Source organism: Myiozetetes cayanensis, unplaced genomic scaffold (genome assembly GCF_022539395.1).
Source record: "Myiozetetes cayanensis isolate MyiCay16 unplaced genomic scaffold, myiCay2020 scf6-25, whole genome shotgun sequence".
In the NCBI taxonomy this organism is placed as follows: Eukaryota; Metazoa; Chordata; class Aves; order Passeriformes; family Tyrannidae; genus Myiozetetes; species Myiozetetes cayanensis.
This window is the reverse complement of record NW_026087853.1, coordinates 320,685-339,282: the sequence shown is the minus strand read 5'-3', so window position 1 is coordinate 339,282 and position 18,598 is coordinate 320,685. Positions and strand designations below refer to the sequence as shown.

The 18,598-nt window shown below is 60.5% G+C and overlaps 2 protein-coding genes across 3 annotated transcripts in view; one reads left to right on the top strand and one right to left on the bottom strand.

Annotated features, from left to right (window-relative positions):
- PSMC6 (proteasome 26S subunit, ATPase 6) overlaps positions 1–18,598 on the top strand; it is a 246,791-nt gene that overhangs the window by 98,904 nt on the left and 129,289 nt on the right. The gene's annotated exons all lie outside the window — the stretch shown is intronic.
- On the bottom strand, positions 156–18,393 carry NID2 (nidogen 2). Of its 2 annotated transcripts, none has more exons than XM_050336106.1 (22): positions 18,367–18,393; positions 14,951–15,259; positions 11,252–11,484; positions 10,667–11,049; positions 9,828–9,977; positions 9,505–9,750; positions 8,803–9,003; positions 8,450–8,668; positions 7,647–7,790; positions 7,206–7,334; positions 6,973–7,116; positions 6,770–6,889; positions 6,441–6,686; positions 5,494–5,730; positions 5,130–5,351; positions 4,836–5,005; positions 3,628–3,757; positions 3,284–3,455; positions 2,614–2,771; positions 1,912–2,035; positions 1,048–1,160; positions 156–964 (listed from the first exon to the last, which is right to left on the bottom strand). In XM_050336106.1, the coding sequence occupies exons 1-22, from the start codon at positions 18,373–18,375 to the stop codon at positions 954–956; spliced, it is 3,870 nt and encodes a 1,289-aa protein (XP_050192063.1). In that variant the 5' UTR covers positions 18,376–18,393; the 3' UTR covers positions 156–953. The 2 variants fall into 2 exon arrangements, with proteins under 2 accessions (XP_050192063.1, XP_050192062.1); XM_050336105.1 differs by lacking the exon at positions 18,367–18,393 and adding an exon at positions 15,931–16,152.

Sequence of the window (18,598 nt, the reverse complement as noted above, 5' to 3'; positions counted from 1 at the left end):
AATTGTGTTTGGCTTCGTGTCGAGAGGGGAGCGTTACATAAAACCCTCTTTTGCTGAGGTCCTGCCCTGTGAACAGCTTGCTCCTGGCTTGCTTGCTGCTTCCCACCCCCCCCACACACACACCCCTTGAAATATTTAAAAACTAAATCCAAAGGGAAACTTAAACCAACCTCTTTATTCAATTATTGAAGTAACCTAGAAAAAGTGAAGCATTACAAGGTAACTGGGTATTTCTGAACATGTATTGGTCTACACTGGGTAGGTCTATGAAGGCACTTGGAAGAACCAACAAGCATGAACAGATCAATTCTAGCATATTCTTCTAATATAAATACTAAAAGACATGCATTGAGGCAGTGGTGAAAACACAGAATCATCTTCTGGAAAAATCTTCAATGCCTTTGCCACATCACATTCCCCGTTCTGCACCTTTTTTTCTGAAGCACTCACAGTCTCTTGTCTTCAGGGCTAGAGGTTATTTAGACCCAGCATGGAGATACTGCATCCAAAGCTTCCCATAGGCACTTAATTTTTTTTTTTTTTTTTTTTTTGGCTAAAAGGACCTGTTGGTCAGATTGTCGAAACGACTAAAAATTAATCCATTCTTCTTCCGTTAAAATAAAACATTTGAGTTAAAAAAAAAAAAACCACCAAAAGCTACACTTTCAATCTTCTTGCATTAAGCAAGAGTTCGAGTAATGGCCTGAGATGCCCAGGACCATTTTTTTTTTTTTTGGTAATATATCAATGTTTTCCACTTGGTAAAAAAATACAGTAGTAAAGTCTTGAGGTATAACCATAAAAAAAAAAAAAAAACTTATTTGCAGGAAAGCAGGTTGCTCAGTTAGCCTTGGTTGAGGGCTTTTTCCCCCCTTTCTCATGCAGGGACGGTTTTCTGGGTCTGAAGTTCTTCTGGGTGCAAAGATCGTTGATTTCCTTGGAATTGGGAGTTGCTATTTCCTTGCTGTGGGGGGAAGTGGATAGTTTGAGTGTGTCAGGCAGCCATCAGAGAGTCCCAAGGGGGTGGGTTTTGGGGGTGGGTTTTACCTCCAGGGCAGTAGGGATAAACTGCTGTTATTCCATAGAGGTGGGATCGCTGCTCTGGAAGATACTCATCGGTGAAGGAGCCGGTGTCTTTATTCACAGCTATCACCCCATCCCTGGGGAAAAAAGGGGGAGAAGTGCTTTATTCATCTATAAAACTTGTTTTTTCCACCCCCCATCTATGTGCATTTAAGAACAGGGGCAGCTAAAAGTCTGAACACCTGCAGGACAAGTGGAAAGAAATCTGCCCCATAAAACCTTCCCTCCAGCTCATTCAGTGCATTTCTCTCTGGTGATGCAGCAGCAGAAAGAGCCTTCCAAGGAGAGATTATCTCCCTGAGAGTCTCCTCCAAGCGTGGCAAGCACTTAAGTGTTTGTTGTAATCTAAGATTTGATGGGAGCTTTGAGAGCTTCCAGCTGGAGTGGGAACTGAGGCGAGTTGCTGGTGCCGAGGCCTTTGGGTGTCGGGGCAGAGGGAACTCTGAGGACAGAATCTCTGCTTTGCCCTAATCTAGATTTGGAGACTTGGGCCAAGTTTTAGTTTAAAAAAAAAAAAAAAAAAAAAAAAAAAAAAAAAGAAACCACACCACTATTTCTGTCCCTCCCAGAGAGCTGGGGCTGTGTCTAAACAACTCTGTGCTGAGATTTACAAGCGGCTGTTGCTGAACCCACGTTCAGCTTTCTAGAGACCCACGAGATCTCTGGTGGGGCCCCAGGACTTGGGAGCAGGCTGGGGACAGCCTTTGCTTTCCCCCTCTGGCACAAAACCCCTCCAGGCTGCTCTCAGGGAGTCATGGAGGGTGGCTCCCTGCTGTTGGAGGGAGCTCAGCATTCCCAGCCACGCAGGGAGTGGCTTTCCCCCCTCACCGTCTCCAGTCCGTGTGGTAGAAGTGGTTGGCGTAGCTGATGATGCTGAAGGGGTAGTTGAGGTTGTTCTGGATGACACGCCGGCCCGTGCCGTCAGGGAACGTGCATTCCAGGTGCTTTGTGCCTGTTCAAGCACAAGGTATTTATCACACCACAAAAAAACACCCCAGCAAATGCGTTCTTCGTATTTCATACAATCAGTGAATATGCTGAGCTGGAAGGGACCCGTAAGGATCATCAGGTTCAACTCCTGGTCCTCCACAGGACACCCCCAAAATCCCACCATGTGCCTGAGAGCCTTGTCTAAACACTCCTTGGGCCCTGTCAGGCTTGGGGCTGTGCCCACTGCCCTGGGGAGCCTGTTCAGTGCCCAACCACCCTGTGGATGAAAAACCTTTTCCTGATTTACTACATCTTGAAACAGCTTTTAAGCCTGAGGATGTAGAATCATAAAATCATTTGGGTTGGAAAAGCCCTCCAGGATCATCAGGTCCAGTGTTCCCCCAGCACTGCCAAGGCCACCACTGCCCCAAGTCCCCAAGTGCTGCATCCACACAGCTTTTAAATCCCTCCAGGGATAGGGGGCTCCTCCAGTTCCCTGGGCAGCCTGTTCCGATGACTGTTCCGAACCCTTTCCATGAAAAAATTTCTCCCAACATCCAACCTAAACCTCCCCTGGCACAACAGGGGAGCTCACCTTACCTGCATCTGCCCAACACAGCAGCTTGGAGAAGGGGTCAAACGTCAGGCCGTTGGGCAACCCGATGTCTGTGTGCACCAGGACCCTCCTGTTGGCTCCGTTGACAGTGGAAGTTTCGATTTTGGGAGCTTCACGATTCCAGTCCGTCCAGTAAAGGTTTCTTGGGAAATAATGCACAAACAGGACACACAACAGTTAAGGAGTGGTAGGAGATTATCCCTTTGTTTGGTTCTTGTCAGGAACAAGGCCTGGTTTTCCCCTTATCAGCGCCTGAAACATCTTTATTTGATTAGGAAAACATCCCTAAAAGCAAAGCAGAGCAATATCAAACATGTTTATGACCCAAACTGCAGCTCCCGGACGAGGGCGAGCCTTAGGAGTAGCACATTTCGTTATCCCAACAGCACCCTGGAGGCACAGCTTGTGTTTCCAAACGCCAGGAGCGTTCCAGAGCTTTCAAAAAACAATGTCCATCCTGATACTGAGACAGCAGCTTCAGCCAGATCCTGAATGACTAAATAAAAACGGGGCTGGGGGACAGAGCCAACCCCTCCCGCGGGGTGTGCAGCGCGGGAGAGCTGCTCCCAGGGTCAGGATGGGGCCTTGGTGTGGCTGCATCTGCCTGACCCTTGCACCTCGTGCCCGAATCCCTCGGGAGCCGCCGCTGCTCACCCTCGGACGGGGTCCACGGCGATGGCACGGGGGTTGACGAGCTCGGTGTCGAAGAGCACGCGCCGCTCGGAGCCGTCCAGCCGCGCCCGCTCGATCTTGTCCAGCCCGCTGTCCGTCCAGAACATGGCCCGGCGCAGGTGGTCCACGGCCAGGCCCTCGGGGCTGATGAGTCCTGCCGGGGGATGGCCACGCTCAGCGGCTCGGGAAGCGCCACTCCAGGATCCCTCAGAGCACCCCCAGCCCGCCTGATCCCTGGGGATGGAGGAGCCCAAGGGACGGGACAGCCCCGGAGCTGGGAGCTGCTGATGTGGCTTTGGGCAGGTGTCTCTGGGAGGGGGACACACCTGAGCTGATGACGGTCTCCGGCTCGGCTCCTGGCTCCAGGCTCGCCCGGCTGATGGTCCGTCCGGCCACATCCGTCCAGTAGACCATCTTCTCCCGGCAGTCATAGTCGATCCCCACCACGATGGAGCCCTGGCAAGGTTGGGAGAGGGACACGGGGTGAAATCCTGCCAGGAGGCTCTCTGAGCATCCTTATCCCACCTGCTGGCAGTGGGAGCTGCCCGGCGCACGCTGCAGGATGCAGCAATAGGGAATGACACTCAAATCCCATTTTTTTCCAGCAAAACCCATCTCTGACGGGTTCCTACTGCACCCTCCCAGAGGAATCCTGCAGCAGAGGATTTTAGGCCAGCTGGTGCAGGCACACACCCACGGCCAGATGGATTTGAAGCCTTCTGCCTCAAGGAGAGGCTGCTCCAAGAGCGAAGCCAGCCCCAGGAATGACCTTCAGGATGGGGAGAGGGAATACTTGGCAAAGTGTTTAATTCCCTGGGGTGCAGGGAGGGTCGTGGCCCAGCTTTCAGCGTTCCTCCCCCTTGGTCTGGCCTGGCTGGAGATGCACATGGCCACATTCCAGGAGGAGTCCGAGGAAGGGAAAAGGCAAGGCTGCAGTAGAGCCGTGCAGCTGGAAGCCCAGGGCTGTGACCTACTTTGGGGAGCTTTGGAAGCACCCAGGATCCTTCTCTTCGTGGGCAGTCCCAGGTCTGGGACCTGTCCCTGACCTGCCCCTCTGCTGGGGATGAGTGGAGGGAGAGGTGAGAACCCTCCTTCTCCATAGAATTCTAGAATAGTTTGGGTTGGAAGGGACTTTAAAGACCATCTTGTTGCACCTCCCTGCCATGGGCAGGGACACCTTCCACTACACCAGGGTTGGAGCAGCCACAGCTTCCTGGGGCAGCCTATGCCAGGGCCTCACCACCCTCACAGCCAAGAATTCCTTCCCAATATTCCATCCAACCCTGCCTTCTGTCAGTGGGAAGCCATTCCCTCTTTTCCTGTCACTCCAGGCCCTTGTCCAAAGTGCCACCTCAGCACCAAAGCAGCACAGGCAATGTCCCCCCAGAACAACCTTAAAGAGGTGACCCCCCCAAACCACAACAGCTCAGACAAGTGATCCAGGGAGGTGTGAAACACAGAGCAGCAGCACCAGCCATTCCCAAACTCCCTCCTGTATTCCCGCACCCCATCCCCATCCCCGGGGATGCCGTACATGCAGGGAGAGCAGGGTCTTGGCCGCCTCCTTCTGCAGCCGCGTCCCGTTGAGCGGGAGGTATCCGATCTGCTGCCCCTGAGCGTAGAGCAGGAAGGTCCCCGTGGTCGGTGGGGACACGTCGGGCCGGGGCGAGGGCCGGAGGGTGGGTGGCGCGACGCTGGGGAGACCTGTCACGGGAACAGCGGGAACAGGGAGAGGGGGAGATGGCTCAGGGAGAGCCGGCTCAGCCCCACACCTGTGTGGGAGCGAGCAGGAGGCAGCAGGGGCCGCTTTGGGGCGCTCAGCTCTTACATGGCGGGGTGGTGCCGGGCTCCGAGCGCGTGCCCTGGATCTCCCTGCCGCTCTCGTCCACGCACCAGCAGTACCCGCTGTCCCCGTGGCACTGCAGCGGGGTGAAGTGTCCCTGGGGGTCGCACTGGGGCACGTACTGGTCGCGGCGGGGGCTGCCCCCGTAGTGCTCCAGCAGGCTCTGCCGCCAGCGCTCGCACATGCTGGGCGGCCGCTCCGTGGGCTCTGGCACGGGGTGGGGGGAGAGCCACAGTCACCCCACACGTGGAAGCTTGGGGGCTCAGGGCTTTGCCGCAGCCCTGGGTCCCCCTCTCCTTGCTGGGTGGCCCCTCAATGCTGAGGATGCTCCCCCTGCCTGGGCACTGACCTGGGTTCCCGCAGCGAGGCGGGGTGGTGCCGGGCGCCGTCCGTGTGCCGGCGATCTCCTGCCCGGCAGCGTCCACGCACCAGCAGTGCCCGGTGCTGCCGTGGCACTGCAGGGGCCGGTACCGACCCTCCTCGTCGCACTGGGGCACGTGGCCGTCGCCCACGGGCGAGGGGCCCGGTGGCACCTCCCGCGGGTACATCCGGGCGTGCTCGCAGGGCGTCAGCTGCTGGATGGACTCTGCCGGCAACGAATTCCCCCACTCTGGGATCAGGGGGTGCCACGCAGCTCCCCTGGACCCACGTGGCACCTGGGTTTGGCCCCACTTCACCCCAGGCTGTAGGTGCACCCCTTGGGCTAGGGGGGCTGGGGCTGCCCCTCTCCAGCCCCCTTGATACCCCATGGCTGTCCCCTCCAGCACAGCTTGACACAGGAGGTGTTCCAATGGCCAGTGTGCTGTAACCCTGTGGGTCAGGGTGCCCTAAACACCCAGGAGCCCCCCCGAGCACCATTTGGCAGTGCCCTGCCCCCAGGCCACGGCAAGGAAGCCTCGAGACGGGTAGTTGGGCAGAGGGTCCCAGAGTCACAGAATTATTAGGATTGGAAGGGACCTCTGGAGATTATACAGCCCAACCCCTCTGCCAAGGCAGGGTCACCTGGAGCAGGTGACACAGGTGGGTTTGGAACGTCTCCAGAGAGGGGGACTCCACGCCCTCCCTGGGCAGCCTGTTCCAGTGCTCTGCCACCCTCAGTGGAAAGTTATTCCTCGTGTTGAGGTGCTGGGTTTTAGACTGCTGCCATTTAGTTCGTGGGTCCCCTCTGCTGAGGCCCCATTGTCCCCACACTGCTGGTGCCTGGGCCAAACTGGGATGCCACTGGGATGCCAGCCAGATGCCAAAGGACCCGACCCACCTCCCCTCTCCCCCTGAGAACACTGGGATGCCGCTGACCTGGGCTCCCGCAGCGAGGGGGAGTGGTGCCGGGTGCCGTCCGTGTGCCGGCGATCTCCTGCCCGGCAGCGTCCACGCACCAGCAGTGCCCGGTGCTGCCGTGGCACTGCAGGGGCCGGTACCGACCCTCCTCGTCGCACTGGGGCACGTGCCTGCCACCCACGGGCGAGGGGCCCGGTGGCACCTCCCGCGGGTACATCTGCTCGTGCTGGCAGGGTGTCAGCCGCTGTGGGTTCCCTCCCGCCGCTGGGAAGCCAAAAAACAGGAGAGTGAGGCCGGGGAAGGTGCCCCGGGACAGAGAGGGCGTGGAGGTGAGTGGGCACCCGTACCATACGTGCACTGGAAGCCGTCACCCTCGTAGCCGGGTCGGCACCGGCAGGTGAAGGAGCCCGGTGTGTTGTAGCAGACGGCAGCGGGGTGACACGGGTTTTCGGCACACTCATCCACGTCTGCGCACAGGGAAGACGGGATCAGCCGGGACGGGGCACGCCGGTAGTGTGGGAGCCCCGTGGCTCCTCCCACGCCCACGTACCGGAGCAGTGGATGCCGTCGCCGGTGTAGCCGGGGAGGCACTCGCAGCTGGCGCGGCCGTCGCCGCGGGACAGGCACCGCGCACGGTCCCCCGGCGCACAGGGGTGCCGCCCGTCCTCACAGGGGTCGCTCGCCGGGGCCAGCGCTGTGGGGACAGGTGGGGGAACGATGACAGGGGGCACGTCTGCGGGGCACAGGAGTCGGGGAGACCCCACACCGAGGGCTGGCACTTACGCACGCACGCCTGCCCGTCCCCCGCCGGCCGGTACCCGCTGCGGCACTCGCACCGGTAAGTGCCCGGCACGTTCAGGCACACGGTGAAGGGGCCGCACTGGCTCAGGCCCTCGGCGCACTCGTCCACATCTAGAGCCAGGGAGACACGGAAGGCACCTGTTTTTGGAGTCTGGCTGCTCCTGGTCTTGGGTGGGAATATCCTGCCCTGCACTGCCACGTCCTCCATCCCCACGATGCTCCTGGAGCGCTTCCCCAGGCAACCCCAGCACCCTGACTCAGTTTCCCCCACACATCCCTGGTGAAGCTCCAGGAGACCACAAGTGCTGCAATGCCGTGGCACATCCCAGCATCCCAAATGTCTGTGGCCACCACCATGGTGCCCGATGGGTGACGGGGTCCACCAGTACCCCCAGTCCAGTGCCCGCTCCCAGCCCCGCTCACCTCGGCAGCCCCGTCCATCTCTGCGGTACCCAGGCGGGCACTCACACGTGAACTCCATCCCTGCTCCGGGCTGGCAGCGCGCTGGTGCCTCGCACCCGTGTGTGCCATCGTGGCACGGGTTCACCGCGGGATTCCCGGCACCATCTGTGGGCACAGAGGGATGTTAGGGGAGGAAGAAGAGGTCTGGGAGGCACAGGGAGTGACCCATTCCCACTTGTATCTGATGTAGGCATCACTCGCAGCTCCAACGCAGGGAACCATGGCCACACCACCCAGCGCCACCCTGTATGCAATCCCCAGCATGGCAGGAGTGCTGAGGTTCAAACTGCTTGGGAAACAGAATCACAGAATCACAGAATATGCTGAGCTGGAAGGGACCCACAAAGATCATCAAGTCCAAACCTCAGCCCTGCACAGGTCCATCCCCAAGAGTCAAACCCTGTGCCTGAGAGGATCATCCAAACCTTCCTGGAGCTCTGGCAGCCTTGGTGCTGTGCCCACTGCCCTGGGGAGCCTGTTCAGTGCCAACCACCCTCTGGGGGAAGAACCTCTTTCTGACACCCAGACTAACCCCACCCTGACACAACTTCAGGCCATCCCCTCCGCTCCTGCCACTGCTCACCACAGAGCAGAGATCAGTGCCTGCCCCTCCTCTTCCCCTCACAAGGAAGTTGTAACTGCAACGAGGCCCCCTCTCTTTCGGCTGTTTTCGGGCAAAGCGAGCGTGCCGCACTCTGTGGGGGCAGGCAGGAGAACCCAGCATCCCTCGGATGGGGGGAGTTTCACCCTGGATCAGCACCCACCTTGTGCTGAGCCAACACGGGCGGCCAGGGCGTAGCGCAGGACGTGCTCCTGGCCGTCGTAGAGGGCGAAGGCGCGCGCCACGCTGAGCTGCTGCCGCGCGGGCAGGCGGGAGTGCGGGCACCCGGAGAAGGTGATGTTCTGCCGCAGGCGGTAGGACAAGGTCTGGTTGGCCGTTCCCGCGGCCACGACGTATTCCCGCTGGCCCGAGGACATCACGGCTGGCGGAAGGCAAGGAAAAACCCCCCGTGGGATGTGGGGAAAAGCAGCGCTGCTGTGTCCCGGGTGTCTTTTGGGGCAGGCAGGGACGGAGTGCGAGAAACTGAGCCCAGGTGAAGCTGAACTCAGGTCTTACCTGAGCTGGAGTAGTAGTAGAGTTCCTTGTAGGGGGTGATGTGGACAGTGACGTTCTCTGGGAGAAATGGCACCTCTCCCTGGATGTGGGTCTTGAGGCTCAAGTAATTGTCCGGCCCCAGGCCCTCGGCTGTCTGAGTGACCTGGACTGTCTCCCCCCCGGGGTAGAAGGTCACCTCCAGGCTCTGGGTGAACTCAGCGCCTGGACAAGGAAAAGGAAACAGGCATCATTTTAAGGGTTTTAGGATTTTTAGGGACTTACAACCCCAAGGCATCCCTCCCCACCCTGCCAGCACACCCATGAGGTGGAAGATCCATACGAGCTGGATACCCCCACGTTGCTCTCCCTGCAGACACATGAACGTCCATGACAGCTGTGCTGGAAAACTCACCCCAGAGATACCATTCCTGTTCCACACCACTCCTCCAGGACCCCAAATGCAGCTCCAGTGCATGTGAGGCTGAGCTCCCCGACGCAGCCCAGCACCCCCAGCTCACTCCCCTCCTTCCCCCAGGCTTTAAAAGGCTCCAGGGCCTGGAGAAGGTCACTCTGCTCCCCCTGCACATCCTGCACAGCGGAACCTGGGGAGGCTGGAGGAGCCCTGGAGCCACCCTGAGCCCCTCATCACCCACCCCAGGCCACACATCACTCCCTCGGAGTCACCTCCCTCGGAGCCCTGGCATGCTCCAGATCCCAGCTCACCAGTGATGCTGAAGCCGTTCTCAGAGCCGGGCTCCTCCAGGGCGAAGAGCCAGGCAAAGAGCCCCCCGACGGGCAGGAGGGGCAGGAGGGCGCGGGCAGCGGGCTGGGGCACCCCGCTGATGGCCGTGTAGGCCCTGCCGTCGCTGCCCACGATGTAGGCGTGCAGGTCCACGTCCTGGAAGCGCACGGACGCCCGTCCCACCGCCAGGCTCCCGCTCACCTTCCCGTTGAGGCGATGCACGGCCCCTGGGCAGGGAGACGGGCACCCCTGGCAGTGGCCACCCAGGCAGGGGCTGCCCGTCCCCGCCGCCCGCCCCGCGTACCTTCGGGCAGGCACTGCCGCCCGTTGCCGTAGAAGGTGGCCCGGCAGTGGCAGCAGAAGCCGGTGGCGTAGTCGGTGCAGAAGGCGTGAGGGGAGCAGCTCCCGTGGTGCTGGGCACACGTCTCCTTGCTGGAGGCGCTGTAGGTGAACACTTGGGGGCAGGAGGAAAAGGGTTGGGGGCGAGGTGGCGGAGACACCCCTCGGAACACCACCTTCTCAGGGTGCTCCCGTTCCCGCCCGCCTTGCCCCAGAAACACCGCTGGGAGACAGGCCAGCTGGCAGTGGTTCCCAAGGAAGTCACCCGGGACGCAGGGAGGTGGTGGAGGGTTTGGAACCTGCTGCCTGATTTCAGGCGGATCTGACAGAGGGCAGGAGATCAAATTCCCGGGTATTTTTGGGAGACAGTCGGCTGGGGACGGGGCTTTGCTCCGCCAGGCACGTGCCATGGTGGCTCCACAGCTGGCTTGGTGGCAGGGAGGGCGGAAAGGCCGACCCTGTCCCTGTGCCAGGACCTGCCCCCTGAGCATCCCACCCCATAAGCTTCCCTCCTTTTCCACTGGCAAACCCAGCAGGCAGGGGTGCATGGCTCCAGCAGCCCCTTGGCAGCAGGATTTGGCTGGAGGCAGAGGAGCTGGAAGGGCAGCAGCTTTGCAGGGGTGATTCCAACCCACGCTCACTCCAGCCCCAGCTGCTTGGGAAGGGATGAACTTGGAGCGAGGGGCCTTTTTTAGAGAGCCACCCGCCACGAGCCATCCCCATTCGGTCATCGTCCCCATTTGGTCACTGCCCCTGCTGGGTCATTGTCCCTGCTGGGTCACTGGAGGGGCTGTGGCCGCTCACCATCGGGGTTGAAATGCACGTCCTCCTCCACGCCGACGCCGTGCTGGCCGGAGCTGTAGGAGGAGGGGTTGGTGGAGTAGCTCTGCTGGGGGCCGCCGTCCCCGTCGGGGTACAGCCGGCGGCCCCGCTCCTGGGCGTCCCTCCTCTCAGGGACAAAGCCCAGGAGCACTGGGGTGCGGGATCCGTGGCTGGGATGCTGCGCCGGCAGCTCTGTGGACGCGTGGTCGGCATGGCTGTCGAGCGTGCGGGCGTAGTCGGGATCAGGATGCGCAGAGAGGCTCTGCGGCATTCCAGGACCAAGTCCCTCGCTGCCTCCTGGCTCCACATGGTCCACGCTGCCCACATGGAAGACCCACACTCCAGGTACCCCCGTGTTGCTCTCCCTGCAGACACATGAACATCCATCAGAGCCGTGCTGGCAAACCCACCCCAAAGGGTGCTCCACACCACCCCTCTGGGACCCCAAATGCAGCAACTCCAAGCTCATTCCCCTCCTTCTTCCAGCCTTTAAAAGGCTCCAGGGCAGGCAGAAGGTGACCCTGCTCTCCCTGCGCATCCCACAGAGCTCCCCCTGGCACCGCTCACCGCTCCAGGTTCCTCAGAGCCTCCTCGCTGCTGGCCAGGCTGTGGAACAGCCCATCCCTCTTCGGGTCGTCACCATCCCCCCAGCTGAAGCCCACCCTGGCTGGCAGCTCCAGCTGGACGTTGTAGGACTCCTTGGGCCGCGTCCCCAGGAACTGGAGGCCGCCGTGGGGATAGAGGAAGATGGTGTAGGTGTCCTTGTCGCTGTAGGCTATGACTGTCTGGAAGGTGTTGAGCTGCCAAAGGGAGGGAGGGACAGACGGATGTCATGGAAGGGCAGGAAGACCCCAGTGCAGGACAGATGGGATGGAGACCAAGGGTGTGACAGGCAACTCCCCACACACAACAGCGTGGGGATGCACCCCAAAAGAGCTCTCCATGAGAGAGCACGTCTGTGGAGCCAGGCTGGAAGAGCTGGGATTGTTCAGCCTGGAAAAGAGAAGGCTCTAGGGAGACCTTAGAGCCCCTTCCAGTGCCTGAAGGGGCTCCAGGAGAGTTGGAGAGGGACTTTGGACAAGGGACTGGAGGAACAGGACAAAGGGGAATGTCTTCCCACTGCCAGAGGACAGGGTGAGATGGGATACTGGAGAGAATCTTTTCCCTGTGACTGTGGTGGGGCTCTGGCACAGGTTGTCCAGAGAAGCTGTGGCTGCCCCTGGATCCCTGGAAGTGTTCCAGGCCAGGTTGGATGGGGCTTGGAGCAACCTGGGATAGTGCAAGGTGTCCCTGCCCATGGCAGGGGTTGAAATAAGATGATCTTTAAGGTCCCTTCCAACCCAAACCATTCTTTTATCACTCCTGCTCATGCACAGCTAAAGCCCAAATGCAACATCCCGGGAAGATGCTCAACATCCTCACAGAATCCCACGGCACAACCAGGCTACCCCCTCCATGCAGGGGTGCCCCTTGGAGCTGTCACACAGGGAGGTGACAGCCCTGGAGCATCCCTGGCCATGTAACCCCTGCACCGGGCTGGTGCTGATGCCTGGGAGCCCCTCACTGCTGCTTCCCTCCCCCTGACACCAACAGCCTCCCCCCCATCCCATCAGCACCAAAGGAAAACCCGCACCCCCCGCTTCTCCCGGAGAACAATTTTAGCCTGGTTTCCTCCGGAAAAAACACGCCTGTGCTCCCGGCTTCCCCACACCCATACATCCCGCTATAGGCACGCTGGCCGCCTGCCCTGCCAGCCCTGCCAGCCCTGGGGCCGTGCCAGGGAGCGGGATCATGGCAACAACCCACGGATGGGGAGCCAGCCCAGCCCTCCGGAGAACCCCCCACCACACACACACCCAGTGGTCACCCCAAATGCAGAGAAACCAACCCCACACAGCTCCTGCCACCCCACTAAATAACCACGAGCAGGCAGTGGTAGCCCTGCAAGCAGCGCACAGGGAACGGCGCCCGAGTGAAGGAAAAATGATTAAACTGCCGGTTCCCCCCTCCCCAGAGCAGCAGGAGGGAGGGGTTGGGGGGCTCCCCCCACGCCGTCCCCGCAGCACCAGCCCCGATTTTGGGGTCCCCGGGGCATCGCGAGGTTTCCCGGCAGCCCCGCGGGGACATAAAGAGCCTTGTTGTGCACGCCGCACACTCAGGCATTCAGAGACCCCGAAAAGGCGGCCAAAACGCTGGGAAGAGGGGGAGGGAATAACCCCCCCAAACACACACACACACACACACACAGAGCCGGGGTTGGATTCCTCCCCCACGCAGCCGAATCACAGCAGCAGCTGCAGGGCTCGTTTCGCCCTGTGGCGGGTGGCGAGGGGGGACGCGGTGGGTGACATCGATGTGCTGGCACGGTGGGATGGAGGGAAGGAGTGTGTGGGGAGGAGGGAAGCCCCCGGCTGCTCCCGGCAAAGAGCTACAAAAGGGCAAATTCCAGCCCAAAAGGGCAAGTCTTGCCCCTGCAGAAGCGGGGTCAGCTCTTGTCCCGCTCTGCAGCCCGGGAAGGCGTCACTGCAGGGACTACGAGCGTGTCCCAAGGAGCTGGAGAGGACAGGGCGCTGCCACAGAGCTGCCAGACCCCCCCCAACATAGGCAGGACCCCCGAAGCAGGGGGTTCCCTACACCCCTGCCTTAACTCAGGTTTCTGCTTTTGAGGCTCAAAGAGGATGAGCTGCGACTTTCCAAAGCAGGGGGGAAAGGCTCCGGAGGCAATCCTGGTTCCGAGCAGCAGGAGGGCAGCGTTTCCACAAGTGCCACATTTGGTCAGAAAAAAAAAAGTGGTGTCTGGGGAGGTTCTCAGCAGTTTTGGCTAAGGGGGAGCTCAGCAAAGCACAGGCAGAAGCTGCACTTCAGCGAGTCTCAAATGAAGCTTTCCCCGGGAGCTGCTCGTTTCCAAACGAGACCACTTTCATTTTAAAACTTGATCCAACTTCTCAGAGAGGGGAAAAAAACCAACAAAAAACCAAAAAACAATTGGGAAGAGAAAAGAAGAGGAGGCTGCGTTTTCGATGGCCGGGAGGTCACTGTGAGGCCCCTGATGGCATCTCTTCAGCTGTTTTCCCAAGTTTTAAATTAGAGGAAAAAATGTGCCTTGTTTCCTTCCAAACCTCGGTTTCTTCCCCTGCTTGGCTTCTCTCTCAGCAACCCGCTCCTGAAGGGCCCTGGAGTGGGGGAATGGATGGTAGGGATGGCTCCTGGTGGTCCATGGGGACCTGGTGGCTGCTGATGGGCTTTGGGATCAGCCCACCCCACCACGGCGAGAGCCCGCCACCCATCACACAGCCCCGGGTGCCCATCACCACTTTTCCTCTTGCAGCTCATCATATCCAGCTCGTTCCAAGGAGTCCATCCTGCTGGCAGAGCGTCACTGTCACCTCCTCAGCACGTCATCAGCCTGGTGTGACACCTCATGTCCCGGCGTTTTCGGGGAAAGGCAGCGCTGTAGGTCCACCCACGCAGGAGCCTTATCAGCCCCGCGGGTGGAGAGCACAGGTCACCTCCTCGACCTGGCAGACCACCTATGAGCTTGTTTTCCAGGCACAAAATCAACCCATGGTGGAAACTCTGAAGCCAGTTCCTCGCCAGCAGCACAATCAGCACAGGGGCAGAAGGAAGGACCAGCCCCGAGCCACTGGTAAAGGTCAGGAGCACCATGGAGCTGAGCCATGGCTTCTCCCAGCTGCCCCTGCAAATCCAGAGCCACCAGCACTGGAGAGCTTTGCCTGAAAAGAATCATTGAATCCTGGAATGGTGCGGGTTGGAAGGGACCTTAAGGATGATCTCATTCCACTCCCTGACATGGGCAGGGACACCTTCCACTAGCCCAGGTTGCTCCAAGCCCCGTCCAACCTGGCCTTGGACACTTCCAGGGATCCAGGGGCAGCCACAGCTCCTCTGGGCAACCTCTGCCAGGGCCTCACTGTCCTCACAGCCAAGAATTTCTTCCCAACATCTAATCCAATCAATTTGAAGCCAGTCCCCCTCATCCTGTCACTCCATGCCCTTGTAAGAGCACATCCAACCACAGAGCTGAAGGCAATCTCTAAACCTCTCCTGCCCACCAGCAAAGCCAACAGTGCCACAGCTCTGAGCAGAGAGGAAAAGCCCCTTATTCTCCTGGTGCCCACCCAAGGATGGACAGATGGACCCACCACCCAGAAAGAAGAGACAGAGCATTTTGGGTGCTACACGAGGAAGATTCGTCCTCCCATGACATGCAGGGTGGGAAATCGAAGCTCAGCCCCTTGGCCTCACCTTTGTGGAGGGCTCGGTGTTCTGGGAGAGCTCCTGGTAAGCACCCACATCCTCCCAGGTGGCAATGAAGGCATTGGTGGGCATGAAGGAGCCGGCAGTGCGGGGGAACCCAGCCTGGATGTATCCCACAGCCTGGTCCAGCACGTCCGGAGAGTCATCTTGCCGGTAGTAGATGTTCCCTCTGTCCCCGGAGGTGTCGAGGTCGGCCAGGAAGGGAGCGATGACAGGGAAGTCTGTGGGGAAATCGTCATCCACGTACTGGGTCTCCCTGGGGAAATCCTGGGTGGAGATGACCCCGTTGGTCCCCACCTGCAGGGAGAGCGGGGCAGGGTGCTCAGGGGCTGCAGAGGTGCCACCACACCCGGTCCCCCCCGCCGTGTCCCCCCCCATCCTAGGGTGGAGTGAGAGCCCTGAGGCCGCGTGGCCCCATCCGGCCACGGGGAGAAAACAAAGACCTCGGGCTTCTCCGTCCCCCAGGGAGCTGCAGCTCAGGGGCCATCCCAGCTGCAGCCGCTGCTGGCAGGAACAGCTGCGAAGGAGAAAGCCCTCTTGTTCCTCCGCAGCCGGAGACACCGGGAAGGGGGCAAATGGATGGAGGAAAGGGGTGGGTGGAGAAGAGACACGTGCGGTGGGACAGAAAAGACGCACGTGGAGGGGCAGGGTTTGGGGGGGAAGGAGGAAGGGGTGTAAAGGCTGGGGAGGAAGGGGGTGAGTGGGAAGCGGGATGGAAAGACGGAGGGGTGAAAAGCCAGAAGGAGGGAGGAGGGATGGTGGGACAGAGAGATGGAGAGTGGGAAGACGGAGAGACACGGAGGGATGGAGGGAGAAGGGGATAGAGTGTGGAGAGGCGGTGAGGAGGGAAGATGGAGGGACAGAGGGAGATGATGGAGAGGAGGAAGGGGGACTGGGAGGAAGGGCGGTCGGGGGGAAGGAGGGCAGGGCAGGGGAGGGGAGCGGGGCCGGGGCCAGCCGGGACTCACGTAGAGGCGGCGGGCGGTGCGGCCGTAGAGGCGCAGGGCGCGGCGGAGCGGCACCGCGGGCGAGCTCTCGTCATCCCCGGGCCGGAGCCGGGCATCGCCGCGGGCCGGGCCGTGCGGGAGCAGCCCCGGGCGGGGCAGGGCTGCCCCCACCGCCAGCACCGCCGCCAGCACCGCCGCCACCACCCGCATCCCGCCGCCGGCCCGCGGGACCCCCACCCGACGGCGCCGAGCGCACCCGACGGGGCGAACCGGAGCGCAGGGACGGAGCGGAGCGGGACGGACCCTGCGGGGCAGCCCCGGCCCGGCGGAGGGAACCTGAGCCGGCGGGGCGTGGCCCGAGAGAGGTGTGGCCAAGCCTCGGCCGTGCAGCCATTGGACCCCCTGGCTCCGACCCCGACCAATCGGGTCTCACCCCAAAATCCGTCCCGGGTCGCTGCCCGCCCCCACACCGCATCCCCCGCGTCCCCGGGCCGGTACCGGCATCCCGGGGGGGAACCGGGTACCACCGGGTACCCAGAGGGGGCATCCCGGGAGGGCATCCCTGGGAAGTCTCCTCCTGGGGAAGGAGAGTGGGATCCCCTCTTCGCGCCCCAGCGCCCCCCGGAGCCCCGCGCCCCCCGCCTCGCTGCAACGCCCCCGGGGCCGGGCCCGCATCCAGCCGGGTCGGGGCCGGGGCCGGGGCCGCGGCGTGGGCGGGAGGCGCTGGCCGCTCCCCGCTCGCTCCCTCGGATCCCTCTCCCTGGAGCCGGGAAGAAACGTGACTCCTCACCCACAGGGGACACGCAGGGGGAGGACAGGGACAGCCACCGGCCAAAATGTGTCGTGCAGCTCCACTGGCAAGTCGTCAGCGAGAGGCCCCCCACGCACGCAGAGCCGGGCGCGGGGTCACCGCTGTTTATCCTTTCTCAATCCCGTCATCCATCATCCCCTCCCGGAGAGGTCTAGAGTGACCAGCGGATCCAAGGAGGGGTTCCCTGCCTTTGGTTTGGGGTGCTGGGGCGGGAGCACCCACAGTGGTGGAGGAAAGGACGAGCTCAAACCCCAGGCAGCTGGACTCAATGAGTGCTCCTGGAAATCCGGGCTGGGAGCAGCCAAAAGCTCGGCTCCAGCTTCCTGGAGAGTTTCCCACTTCCCTGGCCTGGAGTATCGCATCTGTCCCGAGATGTATACATGCCCGAGGAATGCCAGATAACAAGGAGAGAAGTGTCAAACCCCTGTGGGCTGTCGAGAGAAATAAATCAGGGACACATTCATGGCATTCCCGACAGGAATCCTCACATGGGAAGCAGCTGGACACCCTCCACCCCATCTATTGCAGCGACAGGGATTTACCACTGTGGCTCCTGTCCCCTCCATCCCGGGCAGCGTGCAATCCACTGCATCCCGGTCATCCTGGAGAGCAGCTCCCAGCCACGCTGGGACCAAGCTGGTTGGAAGCCCGGCTGTCCCAGGGAATGTGACCGTGGGGGTCACATCCAGAGAGGCTGCTGCCCTCTCGGCTGCAGGCAGCTGGCCGGCTCCAGCCCTTGGAAGGAGTCGCTCCGCCTGGCCATGGAAAACCATTAGGGCTTCGAGTGGGGTCCAGGCCAGCTGGACACAATCCGCAGCCTTCCAGGAGTTCCCCGTGCCAAAAAGTGGCTTTTCTTTGAAGCTCGAACACCTCCCAGGGCTCTCCAGGGAAACTGGGAGCCGTGAGGGGCCGGCAGCCCCTGTGCCTGGTGAAACCCCAGCTGGGATGTCCCTCTCATGGGCATTGGCGGCATTTGGTGGCACCTTGGAGGTGGCAACGGGCAGAGGGAGCAGGAGAGAAGGGGGAGAAAGGGAAGAGAACCTTGTTGCTCCAAGGGATGGTTGGGGGCTGTTGAAAATACAAACCATGGGCCCTGAGGATCCTCTGCCAATGGGAAGGAGGAGCTGCCAGGCTTTCTGCAGTCTTAAGGATAAAGTGTCTTTTCCCAACTTCCTGAGCCAAACTGGCACCAGTCAGTTAAAAAAGAGGCATCTGGGAAGAGCTGGAGTCATGCCCTGGCCTTGGGAGCAGAGTCTTGCTGGCACAGGCATCCCTGTGGCTTTGGGAGCAGCTGGGGGCCTTGGTGGGAATGGGGGTGGAATCAGGGATGGGGACAGGGATGAAGAAGAGGAAGGACATAAGAATGGGGGTAAGGATAAGGACCATGATGTGGATGCGGTCAGGGATGATGATGGGAATGGGAATCGGGATAGATAGGGATGGGGATGGGCATTGGGATGGGGATGATCATGAAGATGGGGACAACAGTGAGGATGGGTATAAGGATGGGGATGAAGATGGGGAAAGGGACAAGGATGGGGATATGGATGGGCATGGGAATAGTTATAGAGATGGGGATGGGAATGAGGATGAAGATGGGGATGGGGACAGGGATATCGGTGGGGACAGGGACAGGCTGTTCTCACCCACACCATGTGCTGGGAAAGGAGGTGCTTGCAGGGACTGATCCTGGTAATCACTTCCATGTGCCTTGGCAGAGCCTTTGGCTGCAGGGTTCATCCCTTCCCACAGCTTGGGCATTAAAAAAAAAAAAACAAAAACAACAAAACAAAACAATCAATAGGCATTTACTGGGCAGCATTTTGGGCAGAAACAGATGTGCTGAATTTGGAGGAGATGGAGGATGTTCTGTGGGAT